Genomic DNA, 25,642 nt, shown 5'->3' with positions numbered 1-25,642 from the left:
ACGTAGGAGGCAATGAATGCCTCACTAGCTACCAAACATCCTCTCTAGCTTCAAGCCATCCCAGTGAACACACAGTCACCCAGTCCTAGTCTCAATCAAGAAGAGTTTCTTTAGACTCAGAAGTTATGGCGAAGAGCCTAAGATTCTATCTGACTTCCAGAGGTGAGAGTAGGGGATGAAAGGGTCATGAGAAATTTGGAGCCAGTGTTTAGTCTCCCTGGGAGAGTCCTCAGGCTCCAATATGAGGATAATGCTCATTTCTTTGGGTGATGAAACAGGCCATCCTGCAGTGACCTGTGGGTTGCAGAGTGGTACAGTGAGTAGAGCACAGGCTCTGGGATCGACTTGGGTTCGGGCTGCTTGACTACTGAAAGTTCCTTAATTTTCTATGACCTCATTTTCCTCATTTGTAAAATGGAATCAGGCTGCTCATTTTATAGGGATGAGGTTTATTTGAGATATATAAGGTACTCTACTCATAGTAGACATTCAGTAAATGCTAGTTTCTCTTTCCTTTTTAGGGGGATCTTGTCAGTGTCGTGGAGCCAGGCTGATGCTGAGCTGCTGCTCAGTAGTGCCAAGGACAACCAGGTCTTATGTTGGGACCTGGCGAGCAGTGAGGTAGGCTGGTCCTTGTGTGAGCATGCTGGAATGGGAGATGAGAGGGCAGGTGAATCCAGCTTCAGCTGTGTGTTCTGGGCTGCCTTACCTATGACAGAGGCTCCCCAATGGTGTGTTCCCTCATATTAGGTGGTATATAAGCTACCCACACAGAGCAGCTGGTGCTTTGATGTGCAGTGGTGTCCTCGGGACCCTCCAGTGTTCTCTGCTGCCTCCTTTGATGGCTGGATCAGTTTGTACTCTGTGATGGGTAGGAGCTGGGAAGTCCAGCAGATGAGACAAGTTGACAAGGTTTGAAGGGCTTGGTGGAGAATGTTGGAGGGAAGGGGCTATCTCAATTTGCAGGGAGAGAGGACGTATGGGCTGGGAAGAGGTGGGGACTCTTGAAGAGTGGGAAGCCAGGGCCCTGGGTTTGGGAGGGCCGCACCTTTGCTCCAGTGCCCACCTTCCTGGGAGGATGTAAGTTCCTGCTACAATGCAAAGGAGGCCTTCGCCTTGATTTTTGTTCTTGGATGTTCCTAGTGGTATTTCAGGGACATTGGACCTCCATGCTGGGACCATTATTTTGGAAGTATGAACTGTCTTACTTTCCTCTCTCCTGTTGATTCATTTTGTGTCACACTCCACTGTAGACTTTTTTGGAAGGCTACTGCATGGGAATCCCACCTTCACTATTATTCTCCTAGAATATGGAATTCCAGCCTTTGTGGGCCAAATTGGGCATCTCAGGGATTCCTCCCAAAATGGAATTTGTAGGTAGAGTTCCTAGCTAAGCCACCATGTCAGGCCAGTGATACAGTTGTCCTTTTGCCCCTAGATCTCTTCTTCCTTTAGCCAAGGCCAGCCTCTCCCACCTTTGCAGGTGCCAGAGCAAGCAGCCCAAGCATCATTGATACCTCCCCTGAAAAAACCCCCCAAATGGATGAGAAGGCCAGCAGGTGTTTCATTTGCTGTAAGTGTAGTGTGTGTGTGTGTATGGTTTTGTGTGTGTGTGCATGCATGCGCACACTCCTTTGTGAAGCCTACCATGTGCCCAACATGCAGCTGTGTTCTGTAAGAGGTTTGTTCTCACTCTCTGTGCCTCAGATCAGGTCCCACTTCACTGCTCAAGTAGAGAGTTACTATAGCTTCCCTGTCTACCCTTTCATCTGCTCACTGTGCCAATCCTGTCTAAAAGGAATTGTTTGCTTTAGACCTCCTGGTTATGGAGAACCACCTGAAATTCCACTTTGTTTCTCACTAACCCTTTTGTATCAGGACTGGGAGTTAGTCCAGCTATGTAAAGGTTGGAGTACAAAGAAAGAAAGAAAAGAAAATGGTTTTATCTTGTTAACTCCTCTGCTCAAAACCTTTGATCCCCATTGCCTTATTAGGCTCAAGGCCAAAGGTACACAGAGCTCCACTTACCTTTCCAGTTTTTATTCACACTTTATTTTCACGTGTTTTCTTTGCTCCAGTTAAATATGACTCCTTTCTGTTCCATGAATAACTCCCCAGTCTGCTACCTCCACCCGTACCCCAGTCTTTAACTTCTCTCCTAGGCCATTGAATCCTGCTGCAGCCTTCCAAGGTCCCTCATTTCAATGCCACCCCGTTCATGAGGCCCATCTTTAAGTCTAGTGAAGCTTAACCTCACTTCTGTAATCTCAGATACATTCTAACTGTACTGAAGTTATTTATGTACATGTCTGGAAGCCCTATTAAGTAATAGACTCCTTTAGGATCACATCTTGTTAATTTTTATCCCTAAAGCAGTGCTTCTCAAATTTTAATGTGCATACAAATCACCCGAGAATTTTATTAAAATTCAGATTTGGGTTCATTTAGTCTGGGGTAAGGCCCCAAATTCTGATTTTTCAACAAGTTCCCAGGCAATGCCCTGGCTTCTTTTTGAGGAGTAGCAAGGCCCTAAAGCACCTGGCTCAATGCTTTAAATATTAGATTTGAATTAAAAACAGATGAATAAAAGTAGAGGTTCTTGTTTTCAGAACCAACAGTTCTGTTAAGGAGGTAAGATCAATACATTCAAGAGGAGTGAGGTGAAGAATTCTGAGGTCAGGAGGCTTAAATTCTTTTCATTGCTCTGTCACTTAGCAGTTGGGTAGCCTTGAGCAAATCACTCAGGACTTCAGTGTTCCTATCTGTGAAACACAATGGTAATACCTGCTCAGCTTATGATAGTAAAGTGACATGAACCTCAGATAAAAACATATGTAAACACTTTGTCAAACTATCAAGTACTATACCAATCCAAAGGTAAGCTGGTTTTGTTGAGCACTAATTGGTAGTATAGATTTTGTGTTGTGGGGTCAAGAGAAGAATTCTACCTGGGAAAGTTTATTAAGGAGGTGGGTGTTAGGAAGAGAAATAATGAATGGCTGGGGAGTAAAGCAGGAGTTGTCAACCTTGGCTGTAATTGGAATAATTTGAAGAACTTTAAAAATTCTGATGCCTGGTCCCACTCCCAGAGATTCTGATTTTATTGTCTGGGGTACAGCCCAGCAACTCTGGACAACTCCCCGGGTAGTTTTAATGTGTAGCCAAGGTGGAGAACTGTTGGAGTAGGGGACCTTTATTAAGCTCTGCCTTTGTGCCAGGTGCTTTAGATAAAGTGAATGAACTGGGCCCTCGGTGGAGGCGAGGGTGTGAAGCTATCACATAAATGAGCAGGGAGAGAGGTGCTGGAGTGGCAGGTCTGGTCCTGATTTTGGAGGATTTGAAGCACAGCAGGCAGAAGAGCTTTAGCTCTCTCCTGTGCCCTTGTGAAACCATTCCAAGATCCTGAGTAGCAACAGGTACAGGGTGGTAGTCTACTACTTGGATTGGAGGAGGGAAAAACCTAGAAGCTAGCCACCTATTCCAGCAATCTAGGTGTGATAGCACTGGGAATGGAACAGAGGACCCTGCATGAGAGACATTGAACAAGAAGAGGTAAGACTTTGTTGCTGCTTGGCTGTAGTGGGTATAAAGACTGTGATAATGTCAAGGCATTTGGTCCAGGTAACTGGGAGAAGGGTGGTACCAGGACGGATGAGGAGAATGACTACCATGTGCTAAAGTTCTAAGCTGATGGTGCTAAAAATGCAGAGATGGTTTTGGTATAGGAAACACATTTGCTACTCAATTTCTGATCCTATTCTACCCTCGGGAGTTCTCTTATTATTGATCTCCTGTCCTAAGTTAACCAACATATAGCCTTTCCTACGATCCTGATGTGATGTGAATTTTAAGCTCGAAGGCATGACCTTTACTCTTCTTGTTTTTCCTCACCAGTTTGGAGGGAAGCTGGTTACTTTTGGCCTCCCCAGTACCTCTGCCCATCAGGAACCACAGCCTTGCCTCCGCCAAGTCTTCATCAGTCAAGTCACCACAGAATCCAAATTCCTGATGCAGTCAGCTGAGCTGCAAGAGGCCTTGAGATCAGGGAATCTCCTGAATTATTGTCAGAACAAGATCCAGCGTGCATCACTGCAAAGCGAAAAGATGCTCTGGCAGTTCCTGAAGGTAGGAAGCCTGAAGGCTTACGGTTCAGAAGTGTTTCCCCAAAGCTGGGTACTCCAACCTCTGTCATCTCCAGGAGATGCACAACCACACTATGACCCAGATTTCAGAGGTCCTAACCCATGTTAGGTTTTTCCTGTACAACACCCACCCTCTGGACACAATCTTCATCAGAGGCCCTTTGCAGCTAAAGAAGCTGAGTACATGTGACATTTACCATTTTTTCTACTATTGCTGATGTTCTGGGTACTTTACCAGAGCCAAGCTGAAGGCTTTCACAGTGCCATGCAGATGGGCAGATAAGGGGATGGGAAGGGAGAAGAGGAATGGAAAGGAAGGGAAGAAGATTAGCTGGAAGAACATATCACCATGAGAGGGCTTCGCGTTTGTTTAAAGTAACCCAAAGTAAGTCATTGTGGTAGGACTCAGGGCTCAAGTTCCACTCTACTCTGGAGGCATGACCTCAGTTATAGTGCTGATTTAATTTCAAGTTGCTTATGATCACAGGGGGAGTACTATAGCTGTCAAAGGAAATGAGTAAATGAGAGGAGAGGGCTGAAGGAAGAAAGAGAAATAACTGACTGAAGAGACAGTGAGAGGGTCATTCATATCTTTGGGATTGTAGAGAAAAATGCAAAAAGAAGGACAGGGCCTTGTCCCAGGTTGTCTGATAAGGACTTAAAGTCTGTGCTTTAGACGTAGTAGAACTTTTTGAAAGTTGACACCAGGAGTCTGGGAAGAAGAAAAAGATTTGAGAAAGGTCATCAACTGTAGAGTGAAGATAGAAAAAGATGTGGGAAGAAAAGAGTAAGAAATGATGCTTTTCTTATAAACAGGATACAAGTAATAGCTCCTGTAGCTATTCCTATAGCATGGGAATGGTGGGAATAGAATGGAGTGATCAGGAGTTCAGACTTTACTCACACAGTGATGCCCATAAGACAGTTGAAAAGCTCCCCGTGAGCTTACAACGTGATGGTCCTGAAGCTGAGTGTGGAGGAACATTTCCAAGGGAAGAACATGGAAGAAGGACCCTGAGAAACTATGGGAAAGATGGTAGTCAGAATTTATGGTTTAGTGTAGGATAAATGAATGGCCCAGACCAGCAGACCCAAGTTAGGGCAGGGCTTCAGGAAGGCTTGGCCTCTCAGTACCTAGTATACTAAGTGGGTGAGCTGACTTTGTTTACTGTATCTGTGCACCAGGCATCTTCTCAACTAGACACTTAGACTCAGAAGAATACCGTAGTCTCACTTAGCATAGTGTCCTTAGAAGGAAGTGCGACGGGAAGCACAACCTGTCAGCAGGGCAGCGTCAGGTGTTCCCCTTCTGTGGCAGTCCTCGTAGCAGTGCAGAGTTCTCTTCTTCAGATCCCCAGAAGACAGCTCAGGTGCAAGGAGGTGAGATGTACATCAGGAAGGCAGGTGCGTAAGCTGCCCTGACTTAGAAGCCTCATGCCCACAAGAGCCAATGTCTAGAGTCCCTGCAAGGGATCTGTTCAATTGCAAGAGTCCTTGCAATCATGGAAGCCCAGAGCATGGTGTCCACATCAGTTATTTACAGTTCATATCATTCCATTCCAAATACAATTTACCAATCACAAGTAATGTTGCCTAGAAACATAACTAACATTTTACCCTTATCAGGGTACCAGGGTAACAGATCTAGAAAGTCAATGGAAGTTCCAATTCTCATGTAGAACAGGGAATGGATTTTGTTAACACTATGCCCACAGCCCAGGAGAAATCAGATCTGGGGAGAAAAAGGTAGAGATGGTGTTGGCTTCAGTAGGGTACTTCTGGTAGTACAAAGAACTATATATGAGGGTACCCTGGCATAGATGTCCAGCTCGTGCAGGAGAGGGTCATTCACGTTCATTTAATGGAGACTTCTGTGTTCTGTGGTTCCTTAGGTGACCTTAGAACAAGACTCCCGGATGAAATTCCTAGAGCTATTAGGATACAATAAAGATGAGCTTCAGAAGAAGGTAAGCTACTCTCACATGAGAAATATGTACTTGATGCAGAGAAGAGAATCCTGTCAATGGAAACCATCTCAGAATACCTCTTCTTGGGCTTGACTAATGCATATATGAACATTTGAACTCCTGGAGTTGGGCTTTTTCACAGGAAAATAGTCTAGTTGGTGGGGTTTGGAGGTGGGAAGAAAGCCTAATGCTTGTTTGACCTTATGTGCGGCAGAGTGGTACTCATAGGTCTCTCCCTATAGGTGGCCACATGGTTGAAGAGTGACTTGGGGGTAGGTGAGAGTTCTCAGCCCAAGGGAGATGACCTCAACAGTAACAGACAACAGGCCTTCTGCAGCCAGGTGTGGTAGGAGCCCAGCCAGCCCGACCTTTGGTAGCACAGGAGACCTGCCTTTAAGGGATCTTCCCCTTTGTGGCCCTTTGCTTTGCTTTCATGAAGTGCTCAGCTTCAGTAGAAGTTGTTGGACTCCTCCCTCTTTTAGAACCACTGTGGACACAGAGCCAATATGCTTTTGGGCTGGGAGTAGAGCTGTGTTTTAACTAGAGCCCTTCCCAAACCTTACCTGGTTATTCTTTTAGCTTCACCCATTAAGGGACAAATATTAGAGCTCCCAGAGAGAACTACTAAGTCAGTTCTTTGTCTTTGGGCTTCATTTCCTAAGTAGCCACCTCTGTCCTTCCTTACAGGCCTCCAAATATATCACAGAGGAAGCTTCTGCTTCCTCAACCTTCTTTGATGAGCTGGTCCCTCAGGACATGACTCCATGGGAGATCCCCATCACAGAAGGTACCCTGACCCTGAGGGAGAGAAACCCTCTGGAAGTAGGTGGGCTCACAGTTTTCAGACTCGACGTCATTTTTCTTCTTGTCCCTTGCCTCCCACCTCCCTCCCAGCATCATAAATGCTGGGTAGTTCTGTTATGGATTAGAGCTCTCTTTGGCTATAGATTTTCTTAGATGAGTCTTTGCTATAGAAGGCCTTCTACCAAGATATTTTTTTCTGTCTTTCTGTCTTCTTGCTTAAGGGTCTGTGACCTTGTTCTTGCTGAGCAATCACATGTCACACCTGTGATACTGCCATACAAGTCTCTGCCTCATCTCGGGCCCTCTCCTTAGAGAGTTACCACTAGACCTGGGGACCCCAGGATAACCCAATACATTTTGTTGTTGAAAAATGAACTTGGAAGTTTTGTTTGGGGGCAATGGAGGCTGAGTGATACAGAGATATAAGAGGTGTCCTGTGGGCCCTGCAGGGGACAGGAAGTCAGGGTCTGAGGGCTGGCTAACTTGGAGGTGATGCCTCTGCCCACAGACATAGATGGACTCCTGAGCCAGGCTCTCCTGCTTGGTGAACTGCGCCCTGCTGTGGAGCTGTGTCTGAAGGAAGAGCGCTTTGCTGATGCTATCATCCTGGCCCATGCTGAGGGCGCAGATCTGCTGAAGCAAACACAAGAGCGCTACTTGGCCAAGAAGAAAACCAGAATCTCCTCGGTAATTGCCCACCATGCAGGTCAGGAGAAGAGGGGATCACTTGGACCTTGTCAGGTGGATTCCTGCAATTTGGCACTGGTGTTTAGAGGATCTGCCAGTCTCTCCCTTCCCACTCGAACCATCCTGACCTCATCCCAAGCCCCTAGTCAATGGTCTACTGGGAAGCCTGCTCATGAGTGGCTTTTCTAGCACATTCCTGAGTGAGACTCCTGCTGTCTGTGCTGGATAGGTGGTTGATGGCCTCCTTCCCTTTCTGTCCATTACAGCTGCTAGCCTGCGTTGTACAGAAGAATTGGAAGGATATGGTGTGTGCCTGTAGTCTGCAGAACTGGAGAGAGGCCCTGGCCTTGCTCCTGACATACTCAGGGCCAGAGAAATTCCCTGAGTTCTGTGGTAGGTGGCCCTAGGCGTCAGGATGGAGTGGTGTGATTCCAGTGGACACTTTGAGAGAGGAGGCAGAAGAGCAGCCCGAGATCTGGGAGGTCAGGCTATGTTGTCAGGGCCAAGGTCAGGTTCAGCTGGGCAGCAAGCACTACAGTGCATGCCCCTACTTTCATTTGTTGACCTGTTTCACTTTTCCTTGTCACATCTTGAAGCAAGAGCTTTACCCTTCATTGTAGAGCAGGATTAGCCTGTGTTGTCCAAAGCCACTGTGGCTACTTGTCCCATAGCTCATGGTCTTCTTCCTATTTCCAAACAGGAAGAGGAGGAGGAGCAAAGGGAAACTGCCATTAAAGAAATTTCTGTCTCTCTGCAGACATGCTGGGTGCTCGCATGGAGCAGGAGGGCGGTGGGGCACTCACCTCTGAAGCCAGACTCTGTTATGTGTGCTCAGGGAGTGTGGAGCGGCTGGTCGAGTGCTGGGCAAAATGCCACCAGACTTCGTCCCCCATAGCTCTTCAGGTACTCCTCTGCAGGACACTGGTCCCTCCATACCAGGGCTTCGGGAGAGACTAGTGGCAGAGTTGTACAGGGACATCAGAGGCAAGCCTTCTGGGTACCCAGGCCAGAGTCAGGATATTAGGGAAGAGAGAAGAGCCCTAATATTTGGGATCTTCTCCCAAGGATGAGTCAGGGGACACTGAGCAGCAGCTACTTAAGTATTAACCTTCATAGTGTTTTCCCTCTTCAGATTTGATTATACACATTTATTTTATTTTTGACTAATTGTGAGCCTGGGCCTTTGATTAGCTGCTATGAGAAGCTCTGTGGATCTAAATTGTACCAGACACTCTGTGGGTGACCAGAGAAGGTGAGAGTCACAGACTCATCAGGAGGCAAAGTCACACAAAGTATAACTGAGTCCAAAATTGTTTATATACTAGCAGAAAGGGTAAAGAAAGCACAAAAGAGGCAGAGATATTCAAGAATCTAAGACCCAAATGTCACCAGTGGAGCCAAATGCTAACAGCTTGGAAGGTGAGGCCAAGTGACCCTTCTTTAACTGTCATGTCTCAGATATCATCTCCTGCTATCTTTACCTGTCTATGGCCAGGTGCCCTTTTACCCATAGCAGGAAGTCCCTGAGTGAGGTGCCTGGGCTTAAAGAGCAGAATGTACTTTGAAGAAGGTTGCCTGCCTCTATCCTTGTTCCTCTAGGACTTGATGGAGAAGGTCATGGTCCTCAACAGGAGCTTGGAGCTACTGCAGGGTCCTGATGGGGTAAGCCCAGGCCCTGCCACAACCTACAGAATCACTCAGTATGCCAACCTCCTGGCAGCCCAGGGCAGCCTGGCCACTGCCATGAGCTACCTACCCAGTGACTGTGCTCAGGTAAGTGGAGCTATGTGAGAGAGCAAACCATTTCATTGAATCATCTAACACTGGCTCACTGCTCGCATGTTCCAGGCACTATGTCAAATGCTGAAGCTCCCAGGGTAAATAAGATCTAGTCCCTCAGGAAGCTCACAGTCTTTTGGGGAGAAATCAGATATCTTATAGTGCCATAACAGAAGCTTATACTGAGCACTATGAGACTCCGGGGAAGAAACTGGTTTTGCCTGCAGAGGTCAAGGAAGGCTTCTCAGTGGTTAAAATTATTGAGCCGATCTCCAAAAAGAAGTAGCTTATCAACAGATGTAGGGCAATCTAGGCAGAAAGAACAGCAAGGAAGGAAGCTTGGCAGAGATTAGCGATCTTTGAGTTATCTAAGGTGGCTAAAGTGTAGAGGGTCAGCTGAAGTTTGAATGCTGTATGGGGCTAGGCTTGTAAGAGAGGATGTTTGCCTGTTTTAATTTTAACACAGCTCTTTATTATTGTAACTTTTGTAGCCACAAGTTCAGCAGCTGAGAGATAGGCTTTTTCATGCCCAGGGCTCTGGTGTCTTGGGCCAACAGTCTCCTCCTTTCCCCTTTCCCCGAGTCCTTGTGGGAGCTACCCCCCACTCTAAAGAGACATCATCTTTCAGATTGGGATTCCAGCCTTCTCAGCAGGTAAGACCTTGTTTGTTCATTGATTTGTTCATTCTCTCAAAATACTCATTAAGTGTCTGTCAAGTACCAGCCATAGTTCTAGGCACTTGGAATATATTAGTGAACAATAATGATGAAAATTCCTAACTTCATAGAGCATAGATTCAGTTATTTTTCCAGTAACTGTTTATTGAACAACTGCTCAACTCTTAGAACGGAAAAAGTCACAGACCATGATCCTTGTCCTTAATTAGCTTATAGTCTTGTGGAAAGATAGATACGTAAAAAATAACAACAGTGAAATTCATAAATGCCATGATCGAAGTATGATAAGGTGCTACAGAATGACACAGAAGAAAATAATTTACTCTGGGGAGTGGGAAAGTTTAGGTAATATTTCAGAATGAATATGTTTGATCTGTCTTGAAGATTAAAAATTATTTAGACAAAGGAATGGGTAGATAAACGCTATTTTAAGCAGTGGGAACAGCATGTATAAAAGCATTGAAGGGAGAGTGAGCAAAGCCCATTTGAAGAACTACTGACATTTTAATGAGGCTGCAAAATAGGTATTTGTGGTAGTGGAATGGGCTTAGATTGAGCTGGAGTAACAGGAAGGACCTGGCATTCTGAGCTAAAGAGCTTAGACGTGATAGCAGTCAGGAGCCATTAAATGGTCTTAGGCAGGGGAATGACTAGCTATGTGTTTAGGAAGGACAAGATTGGAGACAGTTAGGAGGCTATAGTGAGAGATGATGAGGACATGAAATAACCGGAAGTTGGAGAGTGAGGTTGGATTTGAGGTATTTAGTAGGTAGAATTGACAGAAATCGGTGATGGTTTAGAGGAATATGCAAAGTAGGGGAACTGGTCCCTAGGTTCCTGGTGACAGTTCCTGGGTAGTAGAGTGCCATTGTTGTTAACTTAATGATACCAGGAGGGGCTGGGGACAAAATCAGTGAGATTGTAAATAGAGGCATCAAGCAGGAGTTCTGATAATTGATTCATCCTGTGCCACCTTCAGTTCCAACCCTAAGTTTCTTTCTTCTCTCCCTTCTCCTTTCCTTCTCTGTCTTTTCTATTTTGAAATAATTATAGAGTCATAAGAGGTCACAAAGAAATGTACTGGGAAGTCTCATGAATCCCAACCCCACTCCACCCCATGCCAACATCTCACACAACCACAGTGCAATATCAAACCCAAGAAAGTGATATTAATACAATCCAGAGTCAGATTTCATATTTCCACAGTTTTACATATACTTGCGTCTTGTGTTTGTGTGTATGTGTATGTGCGTGTGTGTGTGTGTGTGTGTGATTATGTAAGAATTTGTTTTTTCATCTTTTTAAAAGGTCCTTCCCAAAGCAAAAAATTTTAAATTATAGGGTCCAATTTATAGTTTTTCTCTATGAATCTTGCTTTTTGTGTCAAATCTAAGAACTCTTTGCCTAGTCCAAGGTCCCTCAGAAATTCTCAGTTCTTTCTAGAAGTTCTATAATTTTTTGTTTTACATTTAAGTCCATGTTCCATTTTGAGTTAATTTTTATATAAAGTATGAAGTTTAGGTCAAGCTTCATATTTTTACCAATGGATGTCCAAAATCATTTATTGAAAAGGCTGTCCCACTTCCATTTAATTGATTTTGCTCCTTTGTAAAAAATTAATTGGGCATATTTGTATAGATTTATTTCTCAGTTCTTGATTCTTTTCCACTGATATATGTGTCTGTCCCTCTGCCAGTACCCCTCTATCTTGATTACTACCTTATATAATGTCTTGACATGAGGAAGAGTAATCCCTCTACTTTATTTTTCTTTTTCAAAATTACTTTGGGTGTTCTAAGACCTTGCCCTTTCCACATAAATTTTAGAATAACCTTGTTTATGTCTACAAAGAAACTTGCTAAAATTTTGACAGGAATTTCATTAAAACTAGAGAATAATGTAAGGAGAATTGTTGAGTCTTCTCATCCATGAACATGGTATGTCTCTTCAATGCTGTCTCCAGCATTTTATAATTTTTGTAATACAGATCCTGATATGTTTTATTCAATTAAAACCTAAGTATTTGATTTTCATCTGAGCAATTAAAATCCAATGGTATTGCATTTTAAATTTTGGTGTCCACTTATTCATTGTCAGTATATACAGATGTAATTGATTTTTTGCATGTGTGTTAATCTTGTGTCTTATGACTTTTCAATGTCAGTAATGAGTTTCCTGTACTCATTTATTAGTTCTAGGAGTTTTTTGTTTGTTTATTTCATTTTTGTGGCTTCCTTGGGATCTTCAATGTAGACAGTCATATTGTCTGCAAATAAAGACAGCTTTATTTCTCCCCATCCCCCCAGCCGTATGCCTTTAATTTCTTTCTCTTGCCTAATTGTGGTACTAAAATAAGAATGATGAGAGTGAACATCCTTGCCTTGTTTCTAATCTTAAAAAGAAAATATTCAACCTTTTACCACAATGTATGATGTTAGCTGTAGGTTTTTTGTATATACTCTTTATGAGTCTGAGGAAGTTTTCCTCTATTCTTAGTATACTGAATTGTAAATCAGTATTGAATTTTGTCAGATTTTGTTATAATGGATCATTTTGTATAACGTTTTTTATTCTTTAGCCTGTTGGTATAGTTGATTTTTAAATATATTGAAGTAGTCTTGAGTGACTGGGAATAAATCCCACTTGGTTGTGGTATATTATTTTTTAATATACATTGTTTGATTTCATTTGCTAAAATTTTGCTGAGGATTTTTGAGTCTAAGTTTATAAGAAATATTGGTCCGTAGTTTTATTTTGTGCTGTCTTTGGCTGGCATTTGTATCAGAGAAGTACTGACCCATAAAATAACTTAGGAAATGTCTCTTCTATTTTCTGGAAGAGATTGTATAAACTTTGTGTTAATTCTTTGATATTTGGTAAAATTCTCCAGTGAAACTCTCTAGGCCTAGGCATTTATTTTGGGGGGAGCTTTTTAATGACAAATTTAATTCCTTTAATAGGTACAGGACTATTTAAGTCATCTATTTAATTTTGGCTGAGTTTTAGTAGTTTGTAGTTCTAGAGGAATTGGCCCATTTTTTCTAAATAGTCAAATTTATATATGTAAAGTTTTTTTGTAGTATTCCTTTATTAGCTTTTTAATGGCTACAGAGTCTGTTATTACAGTCCCTGTTTCATCTGTAATCTTGAAGCTTCTGTCTTCTCTCTTTATCTTTGTCAGTTGTTACAGAGATTTATCAATTTCGTTGATTTTTGGGGGGAAGAAATTTTTGTTTCAGTTTTTTCCTATAGTTTTTCCATTTTCAATTACTTACCTTTTCCTCCCTTTTCCAAGTACTAACTCTACTTTTCTCTTCACAGATTCCAACTCCATCTCCAAGGCCAAGAATTTTCACATCTCAGTCATCACTAGTGAGGCCCTTGACCAAACTTTCCCACTCTAGCTCTTATCAAGGTTCCAGAATGCAGAATATAAATGACTATAGGGTACTTGAGCCCCAGTTAACCCAGCCTTTGCCTCTGGGCCCTGGGGAAAGGCCTGGTGAGTGAGCGAGTGATCTGTGTGGGCAGAGGACAGAGGAAAACAATTGATATGGCCAGTATGGATTTGAGAGGCAGTGTTTCTATGTAATGAGTGAAGTCAGAATTCCCGATACTGTCACTTACTGGCTTTGTACCAGTGGGCAATACACTTAGCTACTCAGTTTCTTTTGAAAAGTAACAATAGTTGTTATGTTGGTCATTTCAACCCTATAGGATTGCTTTGAAGGTCAAATAAGTAGTACAGTTAAAAGTACTTTGTAAATGGTATATTTCCATACACATGTATTATTTATTATTACTATTTATTATTGTTTGTTGTTGTTGTTGTTATTATTATTATTATTATTACTGCCTTATTCCTCCCTCGTATGCTGAGAGTCTCTCCTAAATTGCAATTTGGTGCTAAATGACCTGCTTTTGTTCCACTTCAGCTTTATCTCAGCCACAGCTGTTAAGAGGGCAAAGGGTACAAGCCCCTAACCCTGTGGGATTCCCTGGAACATGGCCTCCTCCTGGTCACCCTCCACTCATGGCACCATCAGACATCATGCAGCCTGGCTCTGCCTCCCTGCCTGAGTCTGCTCGACTGCTCCCTTTGCATCCTGTGAGACCACCAGGTCTCGGCCCTATGAGCTCCCAGCCTCCAACCCCTCCTGTCAGCTTCCCTGCGGCACACCCTCCAGGAGGACCAGGTGCTTCATGCTCTAGTGCCCTCTCCACCACTGATGTCCTGACTCCTCATCCAGGTCAGTCTTCCTTCCATGGCTTCTCTCTTCTGGGTCATTGCCTTCCTCTCCTCCCCTCCCACTACCAACTTGAGAGTCTTTTCCTCAAGCCAATGAAGTGAGGCCCCTTGGGTTGGAGAATGCCAACTGAAAGTATAGCTGGTCTGCAGAGGGAGGTGTGGTAGACTCCAACTAAAATAATTTTGATGGCCTTCAGACTAAAAATTTCCAATTGTACCTGACTATTTCCCTAAATACCTTTATCTTTGTACTTTATAGGAACTCAAGATTCCTTGAAAAATGTTCCAGCTCCCAGGGCAAACCTCCAGGGGAGAAAGGTCAGTGCACCTCCCTGCCCACCCTTCATACCCACATCCTACTTCCTTACGGAATTCACCCCAGTGCTTCCCATCCTCAGGCACCTACTCTTCCCTTTCTTTTCCCACTCACTCTTCTCCCCTCAGCCCTCTCTTCTTTCCTTCTTACATACATACACCAGTTTTCCCACTTTCTGGTTCCCTACTCACTATTCTCTCTCCTATTCACTCATAATTTCTGCCTCTCTCTCAAATCAGGGCCTAGGGAATCTCTCAGCTTAGACTCATATACCTCTCTTTCTCTCTCTTTAGTTGCCAGCGACATTTATGTCCCCAGCACCAATTACCACTCCAATTATGAGCGTCACTTCTGAGCCACGAGGGATTCTTTCCTCACAGCCCCATGTCCTCAGTGTGGGTCATGCTCCCCCTGGAGCACCAGGAGAACTCAGCCTGCAGGTGACAACAACAATGTGTTCCCCTTCCCTTGGAAACCTTTAGCCCTTCTTGGGTATAGAAAACCCTGGAGCATGGTAGATGGGCCTCATTCCTCAAGGTGGAGGCAGGGGAATAGGGAGGGCCAGATGCCTGATGTCTCTGTTGCAGCTCTGCTATGCTCTAGTGGGGGCACTGTGATCCTGAGTCACTGAGGACTAGTCCTTAGGGAAGCTATGAGAAGGATGGTTTGTGTGTCTGTCCTATCTCCCTTTTCTTTCCTCAGCAAAGGCCACCAGAGAAGATGGGCAGGAAGGAGCTGCCCCCAGAGCATCAGCCCTTGAAGACCAGTTTTGAGGTGCTTCTACAACGCTGCTCCCAGTCTGCTACCGACTTAGTATGTCTGAACCTTCCCCATGATGCCTGCCTCACACCCTATAGCTGGTTCCAGGACCCCTTAGCTATAGATCAGTTCCTGTGTGACTCTTTTTTCACTGTCCTTGGACGTGCCATCTGTATCTTATGCTTATTTCATGTCCATGCAGGGGTGGGAAGGGGGAGGAACTTGTCTGGTCTGAAGTCTAGCACCTTGGTAGCAGGACCCAGCAGCATTGAGACTTAACTTTTGAAAAGGCTGCAGAGAATACTGGGAGGAGGGTGAAACCAGGGGTAAGGAAACCTTCCATGTATTCACTGGCTGTGTCAGCCCGAGCAAGTCCCTTATCCTCTTCAGGGCTCCATTTCCTCCTCTGTGAAATGAAAACAGCAGCAAGAAGCAGCATTAAGCCATTCTAGTTCTAATTTACTGTGATTCTTTATAGTCCTATATAGTGTTAGGCTTAAGAGCTGGAGTTAGAATCCATTTCCCTCCTTGTAGAAGACAAAACGGAAGCTGGAGGAGGCAGCAAAACGTCTCGAAAGTTTATATGAGAAGCTCTGCGAGGGGACAGTAAGTACATTCGTAGTGCTCCTCTGCCTCTTGCTCTTCCACCATCACCCACGCCCAAAGGGAGCCAAGTGGCCCTCCCCTTGGGTCTGGGGCTGGGTTGGGCTCACTAACCTAAGGGTCCATCCCTCCACAGCTCTCGCCTCATGTCCTGGCTGGGCTTCACGAGGTGGCCCGATGTGTGGATGCGGGAAACTTTGAGCAGGGCCTCGCAGTGCATGCCCAGGTGGTGGGCTGCAGCCGCTTCAGTGAGGTCTCCAGCTTCATGCCTGTCCTGAAGGCTGTCCTCACCATTGCTCAAAAGCTGCACGTGTAAGCCAGGCAGCCTCTCTCACAGGGAGGTCACTTCTGCTGTTACTTAACTCGTCCCTGAAGAGCAGGGAATTTCAGAACAGATTGTTTTTCTCAACCCTCTTTCTAGCTGCCAGCTATACGACGCTGTAGTCTTGGCTCCAAACTAGCAGAGTGCCTGCTTTCTACCCCTGTGTGCCTGGCCTTCTAGGATCTGCCCAAGGCATGCCCAGCCTTCGAGGCCAGCAGAGCCAGTTCTGCACTTTCTCTAGTACTGTACTCCGGCAAGACCCGGGGCAGGGTGTATTCTCTCCCCCCCAAGGATATTCTATTTAGGGGGCTTCTGACAGGGTGAGCAGGATCATTACTTCTAAGTCTACCTCTGTTCTACCCATCTTGTAGGTCTTTTGTTTTTCCCCTTCTGTGGGTAATGAGCCTGACTTTACCTTCTCCTTGCCTCTGCTTTCATATTTCCAGGTCCATATTTCTCTGAGCCCCAGAGGCTGGGGTAGAGTTGACTGTTCTTCCTTTGAACAAGTCATGGACATGAGGGATGAGTGCTGAGCAGACCAAGAGAAGGAACTTTGGCCCCTTTCAAAAGGAACTTCTCATCTGCCAGCATTAGTAAGGGTGGGCAAGGTTAGGCGGAAGGTGGGAGAGGTGCACTACCTTTGCTGGGAGCCTGTGGCCTCTGACTTGACCAAGGCCCTAGACCTTTCATTCTGTGCATATAAGCCCAGTTTTAGAATAGGAGCCATATTAGTGAAAGACTCTTCCAGCACTGCTCCAGGGTTGGAGGCCCTTCCCTTCAGCCCCCACATGTCTCAGGGCCCTGTTCTCTGGCTGCACTTTCATGCTTGGGTGCTACATTTGAGGCACTGTTCTATTTAATGTGCAATAAAGCTGCTTTGGTTTCTTCAGTTATCTTGCAGTAATTGTCTCCTGGGTCTTATTTTTGTATTTACCCCTCTTCCTCTCTTTGTTCTTGTTTCTTGCACCCTAATAAAGCAAGGGAGAGGCTTGGAGACAGATGGGGAGTCAAGAGAGTTGAAGAAAAGAGATTGTCACCGAAATAGACTCCTTGCGGCATTTGTGGCCATTCTGCTGTGTGTGTGTGTGTGTGTGTGTGTGTGTGTGTGTGTGTGTGTGTGTGTTTCTCTATCCATCCGTGCCTGACAGTCAGCTCCAGGGTTTTCCCCATACCACTTCAGGACTGAGCTCAGCTGCACAAAGGGGCTGGCTGTGAAGCCAGGGGGTACTATCTCTAATCCTGTTGTAGATCCCATCATGTCTGCGGGCTAGATGTGTGTGTTTGGGAGGAAGGGATTGTTAGGCAGTATTTGTTTATAAAGCCACTTGCTCTTCAGATAATACTTGCACTAACTTCTATTGATGAAGCAGTGTGAGCCCCAGCAAAGTCCTTTCCCAAAGTGTCTTTGAAGCCAAGAGCCCATTGAAGGGAAGAAAGGCTGGGAGAGGGGATTAGTTTGTTCAGCAGCTGTGAATTTCAGTGGGAGGTTGATGAACTCCGAAGTCTTTGTTTAAATTAAAGGGGGGGAGAAAAAAGCCGCTGTTGGAGTGAGAGCCCCACTTGGGGCCCTGAACTAACACAAGGAGAAGTCTGAGCTGCAGGGAGCTGTGTACTGACTGCGAACACTTTTCCCAAACACTTCGGAAAAGGTGTTATGAGAAGAGAAGGGGGCGGAGTGGGGGATTAGCATGTGAAATGAAGTTTTCATTGACTCCAATGGGGGTAGAAGGCTATTTTAATGGCATTTTGTTCTCTTATTTTCTCTTCTTGAGCTCTTTAGAGATATTGTTTTGCTAAGGCATGCTTTCTTCCCTCTTCTTTCCAGTCTGCAGATTGCCTCTATGGGAGCCAACATAAATATTTCTCCTCCAGGAATGTGGGTTAATTAAAAGGAAATGAATGAGTGGAAGCATCCAATCCAGACCCACAATAGGCGAGTGCCCTGGCCTGCCCTCTCTCCCACCAGCACCAGCACCACCAGCGCTGAGCACGACCCTGTCTCTGTCTTTGCCCTAACCTGCTGCTAAGGCCAGTTGAGGCTGGGATTCTTTTCAAGAAAAGAAAGCCCTGCCTGTGTGTAGGCTTACAGGCCAGGGACAGGAAGGAGACAGTGTTTTGCAATCCCTCCCCCCAGCCAGTGTCCTTGTCACTTCTCAGGTCCTCCCTCTGTTTCTGTCCTCTGGTTGAGACAGATGGGCTCCTTAAAGAGCACACAAGAGGAGAGAAGGGGCCTGGATTCCAGTATGCACCCCACAGTAACTTACAAGCTGGTGGAAGCCAGACATCTTTCTCAGCATCAGTTTAAATCTGTAAAACAATAAAGGTTTGACTAGCTGACCTGAAGTGTCTTCCCAAGCAGCTGTTCTGGAATTGTCCGCATTTGCAAAGGCAAACACAGCCCCGGTGACTGAGTCTAAGAGAGAACCTAAAACTTTGTGAATGCAGGGAGAGCAGCGCGTTGTTCACCACTCTCTTTCCACTCCGGTGTTTGTTGAATGAACAAATGAATGAATGAATAATGCAAGGAGCAGGGTGGGAGGAAGCAATACAGATATAAGGTAGCTCAGTAATGTCTTCTTTATAGAATTCAAATGAATCTGCTATCAATATATCCATTTGGGAATACAAAATAACCTGCGAAGGAACATTCTGGCAGTAGGACATGTTTCAAGTACTAATCTGGAGTTACCAAATATGAAGCACAATAGTTCTCCTTTTATGCTGAGAGACCTCCTGGAGAATGCAACTTTCCTTTACAACACTGTACTTGTATATTTTCTAGCTGCCTTGCCAGGTTTTCTTACAGTACATCATCAAATAATTCTGCCAAGCAGGGCAGCCAGGTTGGTATATGCTGTTAGCTTCATGAGAGAAGAAGGGCAAGTTGGGAGACTCAAGAAGCCCAGATCAAAGCTGGGGGAAGAAGCAAAGGCCTTTTACTGATAGAGCTGGAAATGAAGCACTAGGAGACCCTTGCCTTGTTCAGCACGACCCTGAAAAATAAACCTGAGTGGGAACGGTGAGAGATTGAGAAAAGAAAGAAGACAGACAGCTAGGATCAGGAGGTCCACTGCCCACTGATGGTGGAGCAATGGCAGTTTTATTTTTGCAAGCTGCTTTTATACAAGAACATACAATTGCTGCTGGCATAAGCAGTTTCTCTAAAGCATAGCAACACTGTTTCTTCTACTTCTCCAGGGTCTCATTTTCTCAGCTTATTTATCTTCCTGTGGCTACATTTGTACTATCTTGTTCTCAGAAGGAGTTTGCAATGGCAAGGTAACCCTTGGTTGCCCTCACAGATTGCAAGGACCTTGTCATTTTACAATCCACCCTCCACAGACCCTGAAAGGAAGTAAGTCCCCTGTAAGGAAGGAAGGGGAACCTCCCTCCATAAGTATTAGTGGGACCAGAAGAGGTATAAGAATGAGGCCAGGGCTTTGGAGTCTGATCTGGTCACTGTACCAATTTGGAATATACCAGCCCTTCCACTCTCACAGGCTGGCCCCTAGAGCCTCAAACCCTTGTTACCTACTTGGAGCCACACCTCCTCTGTGTTCTCTCCTGCTCTGGGAGAGGTGGGATGAGGTCTAGCATCTGACCAGTTGTGCTCCTGAAGAGCAGACCCAGGATGGGCCAAGGGGAAAGGAAATGGCTGGGAAGCTCCTTGGGCTGCAGAAGATCATTCAGGAATTTGCTCTCCCCTCCCAGAGCCCTCTTTCAAAAGCAAGTCTCTGCTGTACTGCATCTCTCTAAGAGAACCAGGAGACTCAAGCACCACAAACAGCAAGCTCTAAGCTATTGAGTGAATGTATTAGTGCAAGATTTATATGGTTTACTAATCCTTGGCAGATTAGTCTCAGCAAGGCCAGGACAACTAAGGCCATCAGGGAAGTGAGGCTCTAGGGAGGATGGTATTCTGGCAAGGTAGGAGGAAGGGGAGGGGTCTAAAAGTTCTATCTCCTACCTGCGTTCCCCCGTGATATGGAAAAAGGTACATATCACAGTGACTGCAATACATTAAAGATTCAAGGTACTGAACTTCCTATTAGCAAGTTTCATTGCAGGAAGTTTACTAATTGAAGGAAAGCATCCAGGCTCCTAAATTCTGCCTGAGAACCAGGTTAGTGAACAGGAAGGGGTCCCATCTCCTCTTTCCTTATGGCCTGCCTTTAGAGGTACAAACCAAGGTATGAATGGAAAATTGGCTTTACTGAGTTCAATCTTGGCTCAGAGGAGCTAGGTAGGGTCCCTTGTGGAAGGAGAAGAGGTAAAATTGATTGCTAGGAGGAAATAGGTTAGGAGAGGGAGAAGGTTACTTTACAGGGTAGGAAATGACTGGTAATCTGACCTTATATAGTTCCTAGACACTGTGGGTATGTGAAGCACCTTGGATGATTGTCTAGGAAGGTCATTGCCCTACTGGTAAAGTCCATTAGAGATGTGGGACAAAGATGAGTAGCATCCTTGGTTTTCAGCAAGACAGCACTCAAGCTACCCCCATCTTCAACATCTGCCTCTAGGCCCCCCAAACATGCTTTCTTCCTGGATCAGTATTCTGCGTTTCTCTTTAGGGAAAGAAGGAAAGGGAGAGGGGAGAGGAGGCATTAGAGTTTGCCAGGGAGTCTGTACCAACAGTTGGCAGGGAATAAGCACAGGGGTAGCTCTGTAGAAGACGCGGCTGTGGTAGAGATCTGGCAGCAGACAACGGGCTGGGGGTAAGAAAAAAAAAAAAAAGCCATGGCTTTACCCGCGCGCCTTGAATATTTGAAAAGGGGTCTTCTTGTTTCTACAGCTCCATAGGCTAGGTCCTGCGTTAGGGAAGCTAAGAAAAGAAGAGGAAAATGTCTATTCTCATCCTCGTCCGGGGAAGATCAATAGCTTAAAACTGTTCTCAGACCTAATAATGGGTAGTGAGGATCGGACAGACGGCTCCAGGGGAGCGCAGGGGAACTGGGTGACAAATTCCAAAGACTGCAGCGGCTCTCTCGGAATCCCTTGGCTTGGGAGTGCAGGATCCCCATTCCCTTGGTTCCTCTATTACTGGAGTCTCTAAAAGAAGCCAATGATAAATGCGGAAAGGAGTGGGGAAAGGAGACCCTTAGGGTTTCCTCGCGGGTTTGTGTGCCGCGCCCCCACGCGGCCGCTCCGCACGACTACAGAAGTACTTGGTGACTCGCCGGCGGCACTGCTCGCAGCGGACGGCGCAGCACCAGTGGAACTTGCAGTTGCAGCTGGACACGGTCTCGGCGCGGCGCTCCTCCACTGCCAGCCCACAGTCCCCGCAGAGCCGGCGGCAGCTGCGGCGCTCCCAGCGGCCCAGGGCCCGCCCGCGTCGCAAGCACTCTCGGCCTTCGGTGCCCAGCAGTCCCAGCGTTTTGTTCTCCAGGCAGTAGTCCGGGGAGTCCTCCAAGTGCACCAGCTCCCGAGTGGAGATGGAGCGGAAAGTGTCGGCGATGGCGCCGCGGCCCGCCGCGCTGTTGCCAGCACCTTGCAGCAGGTCCACTTTGAGAGCTGCGTGATACTTTTCCTTCAGGTGCGCACCCACCTCACGGAACTCGGGGAGCTGCAACCAGCAAGTCTGCGTGGTGCAGCTGCCAGACACGCCGTGGCACTTACACGTGCGTTTCATGGTGCCCTTCACCGCCTGAGGGGAGAGCCGGGAATGAGCGGGCAAGGGATTAAGCACGTGGGGAGTCTCTGCCTCTGGGGGGTTGCCAGGTATCTAGCCTGTCTGCGAGGCCAGCCGCTGTAGTACTTCATTTTACCAAATTTAAATGAAGTAAAGAGCTGTCGGTACCCAGGGCTGGTAATGGATGGAGCCATCTGCCTAACCCCAGGACCTGCAGATCTCACCTTGCGGCCGGCCTCGTTGTTGTGCAGGTTCATGGCAGCCCGGGCATCCTGTCCTGTCTCCAGGGCGTCGACGAACTGCTTGGATATTGCCTCTCCGAAGCCCACGTTGTCACTGCAGCCTCCCCACAGCCAGCCTTGCCCTCCTTGAAAAAAGTAGGGGAGGAAAGGGCGTTGAGCAGACTAGCGGACCCACCTGGGCTGCTGTTTCTAATTGGGTTTAGGGGATCTGGGATGGGGAAGGATTAAGTTTGAGCGAGTGCCTTCTCTCCAGATTAGTTTCAGCCTAGATTTGTTTTTGCCTTTTTGCGCGCCCACGTCCATCTTCAGCCAATCCGCTGCTCAGGGCTCCATGGCGTAAGTAGTTGCCTAGTGGATTCTCTACAAGGTGCCGGTGCACCGTTTTGCTTGCAGAGTTTCTGGCCTTCGGGCAGAGTGTGCACGTGCTCGGCCAGAGATTGCCTCGCGGAAGGGACAGAATGGCGTGAAAAAGATGAGAGAGGAAAGCGCGAGCATTGAGAGGGACAGAGAGGAGCACTTTAAATAATATTTAACAACTAAGTTGGAAGTTGAGCCAGAGGGCAGAGAGTATTGGAGAGGACAATGGAGATAGTGGAAAGGAGACAGAGATAGACAAGTAGAAGGAGTCCTCCTCCCCTGCGTCTGAGAGATTGTCCTCAGGGAGCGTTGTTCTTTTATCATTATTGTGTTTAAATTAAGGAAACCACCCCGTGGGAGGTTTGTCCCTGTAGGGTTTGTCCCTGTAGGGTTTGGCCTTAAACTGGTTTGCCCTGTTCTTCAGATTTGAAAGAATACAACTCTTCTTTATCCCACCCAGCTACCCACCAAGCTTTTCATTCTTTAAGGGTGGGACTGCCCTACCCACCCCCAATATCACTACTTACCCAGTTGTCCATTGCGGGAGTCATCACAGCCACAGTTGTCAAAATCCCCAAGGCTGCAGTTTCTAGTCAGAGTGTACATGACCCCGGCAGAACTGATGGCATGTACGAATGCTGTCTCCCGATTAGCTGGCAGGAAACAAAAACTGGATGTGTTAGAGGGAGGGATTGCAACCCAAAGAAATATCAGGCATGCTATCTTCCTTTAATATAATCAGTATATTTTCCTTTCCCAGCTCTATCCTATTTCCCCACCTTTATAATTTATCTCACTCTCTTCCAGGGTCTATGCCAGCTCTGGTCTCAGCCTTACTCTTTCCCATCCTATCTTTTCAGGTCACACATTTTATGATTAGGTGACTAGATTTTCGTTGACATGCACGATTGGAAAGGATTGAGAGGGGAAAGAGCCTGAGGAAGAAATGGAGGAGGAGATGAATCTAAAGTTAGGTTGTAAAGAACCCATGCCCACTTCCTCCTGGGACACTGAAGACTAAGGCATGTGCCAGCTAGTTCTGAGAAGAACTTCTGATTGGCAGCTGTTTCATTTACTGGCATGGCCACTCTTTATCTTCTCCCCGGGAATCTGGTCTCCAAGTCAGTTCTTACTTGCCTTGTACCTCTCTGCTGAGCCTGCTGAAGGAAGGGGCTAAGAGGCACGAAGAATTATGGCCCCTACCGACCTCTTGATGTTATCTATATTGTGGAAAAGGCTTTAGCCAACCAGGAGGCCAGGGATGGTATAGGATTGGGGATAAGGCAAGGTCCATTCATTGAGCAATGAAGGTGTTGGGGAAAAAAGTAAAAAGCTCTATAGGTAGGGAAGAGGAACAGAGAAGATCCCAGAGAGAGAAAGGACCTGAGAATAGAGACCAGGTGAGGAATAAGGGTTTAGGGAAGGCAGGGGGCCATCCCTGGAGAGTGGGGCTCTAACCTGTGGCCAGGGGGTCCAGGGAGCTGTGGCCGAGGCTTTCCTTACCACTGCGAAGGCCGCCATGGCTGGACAGCTGCAGGGCTCTCTCGGGGCAGTTCCAGCGGTCCCAGGCAAACTGGTATTTGCATTCTTCAATACCACTCTGGGCACCAGCTGCCACGCTGCTGGAGTAGATTAGGTAAGCCTGCAAAGATACAGGAGTCAAAATTCTGACTTCAGTAGCTGGACTTGGAGACATTTGCCCTTAAAATGCCCAGCCTTGCTCTTCCTGCTCACTCTCCCATCCCTCCAAAATAACAACAGAGTACGCGCTTTAAATTTGCTGTCTCATTTGACTTGCCCAAGGTCCCACAGCTAGCAAATGGTAGAAGTAGGAATGAAATTCACTTTATCAAACAATAGACCTCACTAGCTTTTTTATTCACTATACTATTCGAAATTATCCCAGGTTACATAATTCATGAATTTTCAGCTGTTCTCATCTCATTACTGTCTTAGAAAAAAACATTTTGGAACTGGAAATGTTGTTAGAGACAATATAGTAAAATGCCAGCATTTTGAAGATGGAAAACTGCATCCCACCACTGCACTGAGAAGGCTGTATGACTGTAGCCTGACACTGTGAAAGGCTGTTGACTTTTCTGGCTCTGGAAATTCTGGCCGTAAATTCAGAATCAACAGTCCTGAGTTCTTGTCTTGGCTCTGATACTAGTTTACTGTATGGTTCGGAGTATGCCCCTAACCCTCTCTGTGCCATCATTTTTTTTCTGTCTGTTGGCCTTCATCAAGAAGCTAAGGTTAGTGAAATCCAAATAAATCAAAGGAACTTTTTTCTTACCTTTGGACCAGTCATCAGGAAATTGTTCACTGACCTAGAAGAGAGGAAAACCACAGAGCATAACGGAGATGCGCCAACTCATTTCTGCTGCCAAGAGTTGTAAATATTACTTCAGAAAATATAATCAATAGGAAGAAAGGGAAAATGAATTTGCCAAGGAAAAATTATGCATAAGGAATCTGCAATAGATAATTCGTTTAGTAAAGAAGAATATGGACAAAGGAGCTAATATGCTTCCTTTGGATTTTTAAAATTTAAAATACCAAAAATGTTAATGGTAATGTTTTACCATCATTTTGCCTGGGTGAAAGAGCTATTATTAACTCACTAATGTGTACCAGGTGCTCTACTCTCAATATTTTACATGTTGACCTTGTCAAAGCCTTACTATCTTGGGCATTATTATCCCTATTTTTCAAATAGGGAATCTGAGACTCGAAAAAGTTAAATATATTGTTCAAGCTCATCCAGCTAATAAGTAATTGAAGCAGGATTTGAATCCAGGTCCTTCTGAGTCCACTGGACTCTGAGAAGGATAGTTCTCTAACCAGAAAGAGGTAAACAGTGAAATATCTTTCTAGGGATCGAGTCATAATTAAATTCCAAAAACACTTTGACTCTGGAAAATAGTTTGCCAGTTCCTTTCAAAATTAAAAATGGACTTGCCAGATGACTTAGCGGTTCTACTCTTGGGCGTTTATCCCAGAGAAATGAAAGCTTATTTTTACTCGGGAACTTGTACTCATATGCTCATAGCAACTTTATTTATAATAACTCAAAATTGGAAACTATTAAATGTCCCTCAAAGAG

The 25,642-nt window shown here is 45.7% G+C and overlaps 2 protein-coding genes across 4 annotated transcripts in view; one reads left to right on the top strand and one right to left on the bottom strand.

Moving 5' to 3' along the window:
* SEC31B (SEC31 homolog B, COPII coat complex component) overlaps positions 1–20,257 on the top strand; it is a 31,309-nt gene extending 11,052 nt beyond the window's left edge. Inside the window, exons 8-27 of one of the 3 annotated variants that reach the window (XM_036223302.1) lie at positions 522–621; positions 751–912; positions 1,439–1,573; positions 3,895–4,125; positions 6,035–6,109; positions 6,352–6,450; positions 6,797–6,896; positions 7,422–7,600; positions 7,867–7,993; positions 8,358–8,503; positions 9,200–9,373; positions 9,871–10,032; positions 13,378–13,558; positions 13,992–14,306; positions 14,565–14,623; positions 14,915–15,061; positions 15,324–15,434; positions 15,915–15,986; positions 16,120–16,295; positions 18,131–20,257. In XM_036223302.1, coding sequence (XP_036079195.1) covers positions 522–621; positions 751–912; positions 1,439–1,573; positions 3,895–4,125; positions 6,035–6,109; positions 6,352–6,450; positions 6,797–6,896; positions 7,422–7,600; positions 7,867–7,993; positions 8,358–8,503; positions 9,200–9,373; positions 9,871–10,032; positions 13,378–13,558; positions 13,992–14,306; positions 14,565–14,623; positions 14,915–15,061; positions 15,324–15,434; positions 15,915–15,986; positions 16,120–16,295; positions 18,131–18,194 — 2,815 coding nt within the window. In that variant the 3' untranslated portion in view covers positions 18,195–20,257. The other 2 variants (XM_036223303.1, XM_036223304.1) reach the window with 2 other exon arrangements.
* A 165-nt stretch (positions 20,258–20,422) lies between these two features.
* WNT8B (Wnt family member 8B) lies at positions 20,423–24,862 on the bottom strand. The gene is made up of 5 exons (XM_016124260.2): positions 24,833–24,862; positions 24,040–24,178; positions 23,064–23,189; positions 22,162–22,304; positions 20,423–21,952 (listed from the first exon to the last, which is right to left on the bottom strand). Exons 1-5 carry the CDS (start codon positions 24,845–24,847, stop codon positions 21,407–21,409), a joined length of 969 nt encoding a protein of 322 aa, XP_015979746.2. The 5' UTR covers positions 24,848–24,862; the 3' UTR covers positions 20,423–21,406.
* Between the last annotated feature and the right edge of the window lie 780 nt (positions 24,863–25,642).

The sequence above is a fragment of the Rousettus aegyptiacus genome, unplaced genomic scaffold (assembly GCF_014176215.1).
Source record: "Rousettus aegyptiacus isolate mRouAeg1 unplaced genomic scaffold, mRouAeg1.p scaffold_m13_p_6, whole genome shotgun sequence".
Classification (NCBI taxonomy): Eukaryota; Metazoa; Chordata; class Mammalia; order Chiroptera; family Pteropodidae; genus Rousettus; species Rousettus aegyptiacus.
Note: the sequence above shows the minus strand (reverse complement) of the source record. Positions and strands in the feature narration are given on the sequence as shown.